General features: G+C 36.6%; 1 protein-coding gene across 1 annotated transcript in view; it reads left to right on the top strand.

The window, feature by feature from the left end:
* Positions 1-10738, top strand: part of LOC107090203 (protocadherin-15-like) — a 153622-nt gene extending 142884 nt beyond the window's left edge. The window contains exons 15-20 of the mRNA XM_015383494.1: positions 3307-3456; positions 5041-5234; positions 6365-6497; positions 6720-6799; positions 10521-10576; positions 10713-10738. Of these exons, the coding sequence (XP_015238980.1) occupies positions 3307-3456; positions 5041-5234; positions 6365-6497; positions 6720-6799; positions 10521-10576; positions 10713-10738 (639 nt within the window). The remainder of the gene's footprint in view (positions 1-3306; positions 3457-5040; positions 5235-6364; positions 6498-6719; positions 6800-10520; positions 10577-10712) is intronic.
* The last annotated feature ends 3002 nt before the right edge of the window (positions 10739-13740 follow it).

Here is a 13740-nt window from a genome sequence, read left to right as displayed (position 1 = left end):
ATTCAGTTTTAAGGCCGATACAGGCCGATACCGATAGAGGGTCGATTATATCGAGCGTCTCTAATATTGTGTTAAATACACCGGAGAATTCTAAGTGCTTGCAGTGCTACCTGCCTTTTAGATATGAGAGTGGGTTTGTTGAACTAGGTAAATCATCTTCAACCCCAGATCCAAAGCAATAAGCTAACGGCATGAGGTCCTGCTTGTTTTCTTTCTCAAATTGACCAACAGGTGTCTATTGGACCTTCATGCCTAGGCATGTCAAGGTAACTAGTGTATAGTCACTAAAGACCATTGGCTGAGTTTTATTTAGCACCGGAACAAGGCAGGTGGTCATCCACATCACTGAAACTGTTGCCAGGGTCAGGCTAAGGTTGAAGAGGTGTTGAAGTATCCTCTTGGAGCTGCTCAGCACAGGCCTTTAGCACTATGGAGCTGACACAATCTTGACTTGGTGCTGGCTTATTGCAGTTTCAGTCACTACGATTGCCTCTTTACAGACAAATTGATGAGGGAGGGAGCAGCACCATCTTCTGAATTAGATGAGACCAATAGAAAAGATGACTTAAATTTTCTTTCTTCTTTGCTCCTTCTCTGGATCCTTTGCACCTTTTTTTTACCCAACTGGGAACTGTGAAAGTAGCTGTTATTGCTTGAGATGTAGATGGAACTGCTGCTGGGTTAAAGTATCAGCATCCAACATCAGTAGTAAGAACAGTCAAAAACAAAAGTGAAACATGTCATGTTTTTTTTTTTTTTTTTTTTTGTCATGTTTTTTTTTTTTTTTTTTTTTACCAGATTGCTTTAGTTTATTTCTTTAGGTACAATGAGAGGTCCTACTTTATACAAACATTTTTTATATACTTTTTGAATGTCAAAAGTTTTTTATTTGTATGCTTTTATACATTTCTCAAACAATTAATTGAACCAGCATGCTTCTCTAGTAATCCATTTAGTTGTCTGCTCAGGCTTGATGGCCAATTGTTCTGTGTTTAGGCCTGAGACTATAAACTTTTATATAAAATATAAAAATTTCTTTTAAAATGTGTCTATTGCAGAATCTTTTGCTATTTGCATATAGTTAGATTGAAAATTTTAAATTAAAAGCTAAATCTTAAGAGTTTGTGTGATCAGACATTACTAGAAAAGGTCTTAGAAAATTCTTTTTCCCAAGCTTACTCACATATCTCCTGTGAAAATGAAAGCCTTGGAAGGATTTGGATTTGTTGTGATGTTATTGTTGTTCTTTGAATAACTTCTTTGAAAAGTTTCATTCTTAAATAAAAATGTGGAGTATGAAAAGAACTAAGACTTTCGAAAGATGTGAGCCTTCATCTATCACTATGATGTCGGCATTTGACTTCAATGCCTGTGAGAAAGCCCATTGAAGGCATGAGCAGGCCTTTAACATTATTATTGTTTTTACATTTTTCAGTTCTTATAAAGTGACTGTTAAAGCCAGGGTTTACATACAGTCATCTTGGACCTGTATATGACATCGAGTCTGGTGTTTTAAACATTTATGATGTTCATTCTGAGAAGTGGAATTATTGTACAGTGAAGCACTTCAATCACTTTTATTGAGAAATTAAGTGCATATTAAATGTTACATTGAGGTTTAAAAATTAACAGAAATGCTAAGATTTTCAATAAAGACCTCATTAATGTTTGTTTTATTGCCCTTTATTAAGTTACTTCTCAACTGCATGATTTGTGTAGCTCTAAACAATACTTGTTTAATTGTCATTGGATAGATCACTATTATCCTTGGTATCTTTAGACCGCCTGAGGAGACTATAAGTGTGAGAAGTAGTTGTGAGCTTAATTTCAGCTTCATTATGCGCTCAGGGGCACATTAACTGTATATTCCTGCACCACCACTTTGCATATCAGCGTGACTGGGTGGATATAGCTATAGTTGAAAGTGCTTTTACTGGTCAGCTTGAATAGTAATGTTATATATAAATCCAGCCCATTTACTATTTGTTAAGACTGTTTTGTTGGATGATCAGGACTTTTTAACGTAATCCACAATTCTTCTACAGTGTTACGTTCAGGGTATCCCAAAATCTGTTTTATCCATTCTTACACCCATTTCGATCTGTATTTAGAATCACAGTTCTTTGGTAACAGATTAAAAGTTTTCTTTAAAAAAAAAATTGGCATCTCAATGTTTCTTAAGCTGCAGATTTCAGTCATGATCAAATGTGTTGATTTTAGGGCAAGAGCTTCATTTTAGTAAGACTTGATATATATTTTTGCAGGTTTTTAGTTCACTTGTGTTACTGACCACCATTATTTTATTATTGCAATTTTTTTTGCACCTGATGGTGACAGTTTCAGTCAAAGGATTGACATAAAGTCACTAGATTCACATCACAACTAGTTTTGGAATGAACAAACTAATAATTTATAAAGGCCTACCCCCACATCAACACTTCCAAAAAAACATTTATGCACTAAACTTAAAAACATATTTCATCTATCCGGACCCACCTGCTGGCTAATCCGGACCCAACCTAATTCAAAACATTTATAAATTACTGCATTTTTTCCGACAGCAGTGTCTAATTTCACCTGCGCTGCTTCTCCTGTATGTACGGTAAAGCCCACCGGAGCGTCCAGGCTACAGGTGATACAAATTAGCCAATGAGCTGTGTCAGTCTGGGTTGCTGCTGCTGGCCACTTTTAGACACAGCAGGCAAACCTGTGGCAAGCCAGGCGATGGGAAAGAAGCAGACGATGAGAAAAAGAGAGCAGCGAAAGTGTGGACTGCTGGAAGAACCGCGATGATCTGGTGAAAGAAAAGTGAAATGGTGTGCTCAAAGATAACCCTGCACATTTTTAGTATTTTTGGCTCAACTTATTGCTGTGAAGCAGGATTCCCCACCATGAACATGATCAAAAATAAATATTGATCCAGGCTGACGAATGAGCACCTTGATATGTGCTTGAGAATGGCATTTAACAAATGGTCAGTTCAGGCTTTTTATAAATTATGTGGATCAGGAAATTGTCTATATACCAAACGGAAAGATTGTTGTTCTCTACTTCAAAAAAAACTTTAGATTTTAAAATGGAAAAGTTTTCTATTTTTTTATATATTTTATTTAAAAGGTCAATTTTATTTTTAGTGTTAAATGCAGTTTAAAGTAACAGATTATAATTAAAGATGTCTCAGGACCTTTACTGGTTGTTGATTTTCTTTATTTGGACCCCGCTGATTTTTAATGGTTTACCCCTGGTTTAGAGGGCTTCAGTATTCTAAAATCTACAGTAAGTATTTCTCTTTTTTTATGTTTACAGATGATGGCATCAGATGGTGTCCAGCAGAGTAGCCCAGTAACTGTCAACATCCTGGTTATTGATGCCAATGACAATACACCCACGTTTGCACAGGTCTCCTACAGTGTTGAAGTCTTTACAGACATGCAGCCAGGGGAGACAGTTCTACAGGTAATCAATCCAGAGCGATCATTCTCTCCTATTTTGCCTTCCTATTTTTTTTTGTCTACCACTGAGACACTCTGCACTTTGTCCTCATCACACAGAATCTCTCTTTCAAATGCTCTTTCATGCTCAGTAAGAATAACCACAACAGTCTTACCCATTGTCTTGACAGGCAAAGCCCAGGAGCATATCTGCAGTCATAACAGACATGGCAGAGAAAATGTTTTTTCTCTGGCATCAGTAAGTCATAGTGGAAGGGCTCCGTGATAGCAATTTATCAACCCTTCTTATAGCATACAACAGGATTTGGAAATAAGGCAGGATTGCTTTTCTATTACTTCAATCTCTTTGGAGTGCTCTATGGATTTGGGTCAATGTTTTGATATAATTACTACAATGCCTTTTAGCTTTCCATCTATATTCCTTTACTCTTTGCCTGCTAAGCAATTGTAGTATGGAAGCCAAGCATATACAGAACCTTGCTAAAGTATGCATACCTCTTGATGTTTTTCTTTGACCTCTGTGTATTTTATTAAAATCAAGCAAATATGCTTTTTACTCAGGAATTAATTCATATTTGTATATATACAGTGAATATATATATATAGAGAGATGGAGAGAGAGAGTTAAAGCGGTAGTCTTTCTTTCTTTAAAGCAGTAGTCTTCATTTTAATTTTTTAAGTCTCAAACTGATTTTTTTCCAAGGCTGTCTTCATTTAGATCCATTTATCTTACTGTTACCTTTTGACTACAGTACTTTCCAGTCCCTAATGAAGAAAATCCTCGACATGATGTTGCCACCACCATGCTTGGCTGTGGTGATGGCATTTTAAAGATCATGAACAGTGTTTGCTTTTTACCTCTCATATCATTTTAAGGTGAAAGAAAAACCACAACAAAAAAACTATTTTTTTCAAACAGTTACTTCACCATGTCTGAAATGAGGCCAGGGGTTATGGTGTCTGCTCTGACCGCTTAGCCCATTTCATAAGCAGTTTATATGAGCTGGAATCTCCCCTGAGAATGCGAAAGCTTATTTAATGCTACAACTTTTACTCCAATGTCAGTATCATGGAAAAATTAGGTCGTTGAAGCTTGGATTAAGTTTCAAGGCTTCAAAGATATGAGGTCAGCTGCAACATGAAGGCTTATAATTAAGAGCAGCTGAATTCCCCAAATATTTAAGTTGAAGTTAGTAATGGTTCCTTATTCAGTTTGGAATTAAAATATTCAGTTTGAATAACGTTGTCGTGATATAAGCTTTATAAAAAAGTTTTTTGTAGCCATTTCTTTACAAATTTATAGTAAATGTTATCTGATTTAAACTGTGATCATTAATTAAGAGTTTCAACCAGCTCTCTATTTTTACAAAGAAATAATCCGATGTTCTCATTAAAATAAGATAGCGGTGCAGCAAAGCACGTGGTGCCATGAAACCTCAGAACTCCCACCTGAGAAAAAAAAAATACTGTTTCACAAATAATGTTAGCTGTAAATTTAAACCACTAAAACTAAAAACAGCGGAATAGAAGGCAGTTGTATGATGCCACAATGTGTTGTCTTACTATATGTCTAATTTTGTTTTCTCAGTTAACTGCAGTAGATGCTGATGAAGGACTGAATGGTCTGGTGACGTACGAGATTCTGGCTGGGGCCCAAGGAGACTTTGTTATTAATAATCGATCTGGACGTATCACTGTGGCGCCTGGTGTTACGTTAACTGTGGGCCGATCATATGCACTAACAGTCAAAGCCTCAGACAATGCACCAGACACCCAGAGAAGGTATAGTAATATGACAACTTATCAAAATCATACAGAAGTGAGAAATTAGTAATCATCAAAGGCATTTACTTCGTTTTACTAATCCTACGACCAGTAATACTTTAAAAATATGTCGATTTTCTCTTTATCTCATTACTTTTTAATTGATTTCAGTTTGTCCCAAGTTGCAATGCCTTGGTCATATCCAAAGGTCTTTCATGTCTGTAGTTTCAGTTTGACTGTGGATGTCATGTTTGCTAAATGATTTTAATAATGTTTCATGGGAACTGTTTTGAGATAAAGTGTGAGAAAAACTTTATCTCAAAACAGTTCCCATGAAAAATCACCCTTTGGCTTTCTGTTTGTCTATCCATCCATCCATCCATTCTGAAATCTGCTTATACTTTGAGATGCCAAGACTTTACCATTCCAGAAGAGATACCGTCTATCTAGTTAATTTTGGATATGCCTCAGGGTATCTTTTTAAGATATGCCTGGAAAACTTTAAAGTTCCCCTGAAAATGTGGTCTTTATACCAAAGAGTTGGGAGCCAACTCATAGGTCCTCAAACTGATCAAACTGATCAAATTCCTAACCTTATCTTTATGCTAAGCTCAGCAACCCTTCTTAGAAAGCAAAGTTTGTTGCATCTTGGATCCCATCCGTTCAGTCATTAACTATATATCCTAACTGCAATTGAGAGCTGAAACAAAGACGGACCAGTAATTTAAGACCTTTTCTTTAAGGCTGAGAGCTTTTTATATTATGACAGATTGAAGTGAAATCTGGATGCCTTAAAGCGAAAACCCACTTGTTCTTCACCCTTTCCATTTCTATGATGCCAAGTTATTTGACATCTTGAGATCTCAAGTCTGAGGCCATGGTTTCTGCCAGGAAACTATGGTCTGGGTTAGGCAAAAGAAATGAGTAGGACATGAATGGAAGTCAATGGAAAGTCCTCACAAGGATAGTGTGATACAATGTGTGCATATGTATGAAATATCCACATATAGCTCTGATGATAGCTATCCTTTGACTAAACCTTGACATTTTCTCTGAACTATGGGGAAAGTGTTGTGGTTAATGAACGGAACAATTTCTGGAAACAGAAACTCGGATCATTGCTTCAAATGTGCTCTTCTGTTACCCAGGAGCTCCATCACTACAGTTTATATTGAAGTTTTACCACCCAACAACCAAAGTCCTCCACGCTTCCCCCTTCTCACCTATAACCTAGAGATCAGTGAGGCCATGAGGATTGGAGCTATTCTCCTTAACTTGCAGGTAAAGCATTAATTCATTTATACTATCCTTCACATTTAGTGTGCATATTTTGACATAGTTTGCACAGTTTAGAATTCATTCTCAAAAAATGTTTGAATTATAATGTAAAAGTTTATATAATGCTTGTTAATTTCTTATTTACTCCTATATCTATAGCTGTCATGTTTCTCTGTACATTGTTAACTTTATATGGCTCTAACCTCTCAGTTTTATTTGTTCCAGGCAACAGACAGAGAAAATGATCCGATCACTTATCGAATTGTGAGTGGGGATTCACTGAAGGTTTTCAACCTCTCAGAAACGTAAGTGTAAACATATATATATATATATACATTAGGGCTGGCCGATAATTCAATAACGATATATATTGATCGATAGACGTGTGGCGCAATAGAAAAAAAGAGGGTCGATAAAAGTTCGATAAAAAAGAAACGCAGTTTTCCTTCCTTCTCATTGTAGCCTAGCATGTAGGTTTATGCTAGTCACTGCTTCCTCCCAACCAATCACAATCGCGGACCCAGGCACGCCGTCACAAAGCGCCGCCCTCTCAAACTACAACACAGAGCACATGAAGATGTCGCAGCAAGGAGAGGCGGAGGAAATTGTTTCAAAGAAGGGTTTTTGTAGTTCGGCAGTCTGGCAGTATTTCGGTCATGGCAAGTCGGACCAAAAACAAACCACAGTCATCTGTAAAATGTGTAGGGAACCAGTGAAAACCAAGTCTGATAACACAACCAACTTTTTTTTTTTTTTTATCATCTCAGCCGCTCACACCCGCAGGAGTACGAGCTGTGTAGGCCCCGGCGCGGCTCTCCTCCGAGGAATCTTCGGGAATTTCGGGAAAATATATATATATTTTCAGTTCTGGGCAGTTTCCCATGTAGTTCTAACAATTGAGATAAAAATGCTCAGGGGCCAGAAACTTCAAAGTAATAACTCAGGTTAAAGCAGGAAATGGGGGCGGCGGCGGCGGTTGGGGGGCATTTATTTATTTGTTATATTTATTTTGGTCACTTTTCTGGTCACTTTAGTTTATTCTTTGTCAGTATTTAATAACATAACTCAGGTCTCTTAAGTTATTTTTCTTTAAAACAATTCTGTTATGGTTAAAAAAGTTGGTTAAATAAAGATTTAATTCGAAGTCTGTGTTTGTGTTTTTTATTAAAATTAAATCATTTAGCAATATTATAAAAAGTCCAGGCAGAGCTGCACATAAAATATGGTTTCAGATCTTTTCAATAATTATCGATATCGATCAATATGCATTTTTTTTTATCGATAAGTTTTTTTTCTACATCGCCCAGCCCTAATATACATAAGTGTAAACATATATATGTGTGTGTGTGTGTACTTTTTTGTTTTGTCTTTATATAGTTTGGTCCCGCTCTCTCTTAATAAAAGCCAAATTGTTTAATGGGTATGATGAATGATTACAGAATCCTGTTTACAATCAAAGATATAACGTCCAACTATTTTTCAAAAAATGAAATACATCTAATACCCTACTTTTTTTTCTTTGATGCGCAAGAAAAGCATCATGCAAATACTGAAGGCAGAGATGAGGGATATGTAGTCAAAAATTCATCCCCTCCCCATGTATTTGTTCTACACAGCCACTGAACCAGGTGGGTCCAATCTGACAATTTCATTAACTGCACAGATTGGACTCACCTGGTTCAGTGGCTGGGCAGAACAATTACCAGGCATGAAAATAACTTGTTGACTCGACATGCCCCATCTCTGCAAACATGTTTATTTCATATCATAGGTACGCCAACAACTTATTGTTGAAATGTTTTAAAAAGGCTTAGTTTGACAATCTGAACTAATTAGATTTCAGTTCACAACTTAAATAGAACGAATGTAACTCTAGAGAGATCAGGTTTTAACCCTGAATAAAATAAATTATTATTCTTTATTAATCGTTTTGGTTTATAAAGTTTGTACATGGATAGAGGCTAAGGGCAAGGGGTTTTGTAAGACCTTTTTGTAAAACCTCACAAATCTGCACTGCACAGGTTTTCAGGACTCTGAAGCTCTTCAGTTGCTTCTTGTCATTATTTCTAGAATGACAGAGACAAGTTCCATGGTGGAAGATGAAACATTTGAGTTGTGAGAAGAAAGTTTTTGGTCAGAAGGTGAGCAGATATCCGTTTTTGATTGTGGAGAGGAGAGAGGGACCCCAAACTTGTTTCTAAATTAAAAATGTTGAAGAATCTGGTCAGTTCATTGGCTCTGTCTAGACTCCCTTAGACTTGAATCAGTTCATTTGCTCTGTCTAGACTCCCATAGACTTGAATCTTTATTCTGTATGCCTTATTGCTTTATCCTATCTCCACCTTAAGTAGCTTCTCTTTACACCTCAATAATTCCCTGTCTCCTTTCCTGAAGGCTCTTTTTCTCTTGTCAGGTAGTTCCATCAGATCACTGGCAATCCAGAGTTTATTGTTGTGGAGGTATTTAAAGGTTTGTTTGTTTTTCAGGATGGTGTTTTATACACAAAAATATACATAGTCGGTCACACAGTCATCATACATGGTGCACCCCAGTTTTTTAGCATCAACAATACCACAGGGCTTCTACAGCTTCCTGTGGCCATCTTCTTACAGTTCTCTTCAATACAGATTTCCTCTTATCCCAAGCAGGACAGGTCGCCAGTCCATCGCAGGGCAACACAGAGACAAGCAGGACAAACAGCCATTCACCCACACACTCACACCTAAGGAGAATTTAGAGAAGCCAAAGAACCTAACAATCATGTTAGGGGACCATGTAGATATTGAATTGAAGGGGCCCCAAAGATGGACCGTCAGGGCATACCATGTTAGTTATGTGGTATTTCATGTAAAGTTAGCAACTGCACAGCAAAGTCCCTGTCCTTTAGGTAGGATTAAAAACATTATCAGTTTGCATTCATTCACCATTCTTTTCTCGTCTCTCACACAATAAGTAAAAAGTTACATACTGTAAGCAGCAAAAATTACCTAACAACAGTTTGCAGGTGAGTCCTCAATTATTGACATGGGCTATTGGAAGGACCCTTCCACAATTGACCTGCTTTCATCTATGAAGAGAACAGGACGGCATTGATGAATATGCCAATCTTGGTGTTCTCTTGCATAGATCAAGCTCCCTGCATAGTGTTGGGCTGTGAGCACAACCCCCATCTGTGGACATTTGGCCCTCATACTATCCCCATAGAGTTGGGTTCTATGTGCATGTGTTTGCAGACACCTGCACATTTTTGGCCTATCGGAGGTCATTGTACAAAGGCAGAGGTAGCAGTGCTGCTGATGGGTTGTTGGCGTCCAACAGCCTCCTTCACATCTCCTGGTGAACTGGCCTGTCTCCTGGTAGCGCCTCCAGCCTCTAGACCCTAAGCTCGCATAGATGTGCCATCCTAGATGAGCTGCACTACCTGAGCCACTTGTGTGGGTTGTAGAATCTGTCTCATGCTACCACAAGTGTGAAAGCACCACCAACATTCAAAACTGACGAACACATAAATCAGAAAGCAGACGTACTATAGATGGGTCTGTGGTCTTCACCTGCAGAACCAGTCCTTTATTTTGTGTGTCTTACTGATTGCTAATAATTCCCATCTGTTGCTTATTCCATTTGCACAACAGTATGTAAACTTTATTATTTTTCAATGTTACTTACTAAGTAGTCAGTTTGATTTCACAGAAGTTTGATTTAACTGAAGTTATAATGTGTTGCTTACATTCCCTCTACTTTCTTTCCCTTTTCATTTGTGTTGAAACAACCACATACTGTACATTGTTGACGGGTGAACAAAAAATAATTCCAAAAAGCCTACTGCCAGAATCATCATTCATAAAGTAAACCTGTGTTTTCTCCTTATTTAAGGGAATAAAAAATGCTTTAAATGTTGAAGTGGTTACTGCCTCTTTTAGCTTATCTCCTAAGCAAGCAAATAAAAAGAGGAAACATGGGGAGACTGTAAATGTAGAACCCTGCCAAACACATTTCTCTCTAATTGATTAAAGCCTTTTTTTTCAGTACTCGTAGCCTACCAGCTATAAAAGGACAGGCTGTTCGCTCTGTAACCAAGAAAAGTAAGGGCAGTCTGCTTTTGTTGGCATTGCATGTAATCACCCTAACCACATATGACAGAAATCCTGCTAAAACAAATTGATTAATTTTCTCTCTGCACGTTCATTTTGTTGCAAAAATGTCTCAAACTCCCATCAGCATATAAATACAACAACCTTGAGTAGGTGCCTGAATAGCACAACATGATGAATTCAAAATGATTTTTCTACTTTTGATGAAAGTTTAATCCGAGGGTCTCTTTTAACCCTCAGAAGTATATTAGCATTTAGTAAATACATTTTTATTTTATTTTATTCGGGGTATGTATAGAATTGGTTCAGTCTACCAGTAATGAACTAAAAAGAGATGACTGTGACAGATTTTGCTAATAGCTTAAGGAAAATCAACTATGTAAGTTAAGGTGAGTGGATCAACCCTTGCCTTATATATGCTGGCAGTTAAAAAAAAAAACTATAGCTTTTGGACAATTTAAATGAAAAAGATGGGAAGCAATGCTACAGCAACATGCATATTATATGCATATTTTATGCGACAGAGGACATGCACTGATCCACACTTAGTGGTGCAAGAGCACCTGCCTTTTTTTTTTTTTTTTTTAACAGGATACAATTTGTGGCCCAATGTAACATTTCTGGATTTATGAGCCAATTTAACAGTGCCATACATGTTTTTATTTTGTCTGACAAAGCCCCTTTCCAACTGCTTATACATGTGACATGCATCACTACGTGCCTCTTTCCACGTAAGTGTGCTGCATCCAAAGCAGACAAGTGAATGCATATTAGTGCAGCATGTTAAAATAATAGTAGATTTCATGATCTTAATAAAGGTGGCATGTATGGATGAAAAAAAGAGGGAATCGACCTACCTTTGTTTCACACCAGAAGTAAACTGTACCATCTGCAAGCTAGGGGTTGTTTTTGTGGCAAATAAGTTCTGCTAAAAATGTGTTAGTCCAAATAACCAAGGATAAAACTATGCATTTCAACATAGAAATACCCTTACACTTGAACATTCTAATAATAAATAGCCTACTGAAGTTTGGCCAGGCCCCCCTGCACGCAGATACTGATGCTATGGAATACTCCTCTCATGTATTGAGACACAGGGTGCAGAAGAGGTTGTGGACATTGTGTCACATGATATGCATATTACTTGGAATAAAGATTTTAGTGGAAAATGAAGTAATCTTTGTTTAGCAGTTTGAAGTTCGTGTACAATGCATGTCAATATATGAAGAGATGGGTACTCCTGTCGCATCATCATCTGACATGCAGGGGTCTGACCAAGCATTCATTTTTTTGATGAGTTGGAAGTGAGCATGTGCTAAAAATACAAAACAGTGCTGATCAGCTGTGTCAAAGGCATCACATATGTGTAAGGAAATTATTTTCCTTTCAATGTTGGTACATGTTAGCTACTGATAGCAACTACTTTAGTCTCCATCTTAGCCTCATGTCAATCTCATGCATGCAGTGTTTTGAAGGAAAAAAGGGTTTTATGTATTACTGTTCTCACATGGTTTATGACATGCTCAGTGGAAGCAGCTGTCCATTGCTCTGAGGTAAAATCTGTCATTGGTCCTTCGCACACCATTTCAGAAAAAGACAGAGAGGGTGCTTAAGAACAGGTCACAGCTGTGCCTCAACATCTCACCTCCTGTAGAAATCCTTCCCCTACAGTAAATGGGAAACCTCACATCACCACAAGGATTAATGTAGACTTTCTGACAATATACTTGCTGCAATTTTAACTGCCCTGTAACAAATGTAATTGGACTAAAAAATATCTTTAATCTTACATCTTTTATAGTTTAAAAAATCTACCTAAGCATGGATCACTACAATTCTTCAAGGAATAATGATCGAGATATAATATTTCAGTCATCAAATTATACCATGGTTTCACTGTATTATTATTATTAACACAAAATATGAAATTGTTTTATAAAATTTGATCTAATTGATTTCATTTAAAACAGAAAAATAAATCTGTAGCCTATGCTAAAAGCTTATAGAATTTTGATTATTATGGTTAAAATTGGAATATGCAGGTTTGTTTGTTTGTTTTATCTGAAATGCCACTCTGATATTGTAAAAGGAAACTCTCACGCACAAGTCCACAGTTCAAGAAAATGATAAATGTGTGCCAAAAATAACTATTTTAAATAAACTCACCCTATTTATGTACTCTATTTAACAAAGCAAGGCAAACAAGTTTATTTGTGTTGAAAATTGAGTACAAGGACAAATTAAAGTGCTTTACATGAATCCAACAATAAAATTGAAGACAAATAAAAGTAAAATAAAAACAATAAAGATAAAAACATGAGAGATAAAAAACAGAGTAAAGCAAATAAAACAGTTGGACCAAAAACTTAAGCTGATACCTCAGTTATCAGTTTAACCTCACCAGTCAAAGGCAGCTCTAAACTAAAAGGCTATTACGGTAACTTTGACTTAAAAGGCTTTCATCACTTTTAAAGTTTTCAGGAAGTTTGTTCCAGATAAGTGGAGCATAAGAAATAAATGCTGCTTCTCCTTGTTTGGTTCTAATTCTGGGTGTACAGGCGGCTTGAACTAGCCTACCAATGGTTTTCTTTCAGCTAAAGATATTTTGAATATTCAAGGATCAATTTCTGTTTCTATCACAAGCACTGGTATGAAAGACATAGCTTTTCACATTCTATTATTTTTACTAGTGGAGAGTTAATTGGAGGGTCTGTCATTAATTAATCGCATTTAATAAAGCCATATATTGAATGAAAAACTAAGCCACCTTTTCAATTCGAAAACATTTTTTCTCCTCAATTACTCAATAAATAATTCTACAAGCACAACAAAACATATGTTTATTGTTTTTAATTCAACTACAGTATTTAGGTTGTTTAAAGGGGAGTATTTATTTTGCCTGGATAAATTGTGCAATCATGGTATTTCTTAAAAATTGTTTTATTAAAGTCTTAAAAATCCCACAATGGCAAACAATGATATGTTTTTATACCTGATTATTTCCTTTTGAACATTTAATCCATGTGTAAAAGACCAGTTTGAGCAGCCTTTTTCCACTCTACTTAAGTAACACTAAGTTTAGGTGGAGCTACTCTTGGTCAGTTTTGGCTCCTGTACCTTTAAGGTCCGTTTCACAAAGAAGGTTTATCGATCTC

This window comes from Cyprinodon variegatus, unplaced genomic scaffold (assembly GCF_000732505.1).
Source record: "Cyprinodon variegatus isolate N-32 unplaced genomic scaffold, C_variegatus-1.0 Scaffold1, whole genome shotgun sequence".
NCBI lineage: Eukaryota > Metazoa > Chordata > Actinopteri > Cyprinodontiformes > Cyprinodontidae > Cyprinodon > Cyprinodon variegatus.
This window is presented reverse-complemented; position numbering and strand designations above follow the sequence as displayed.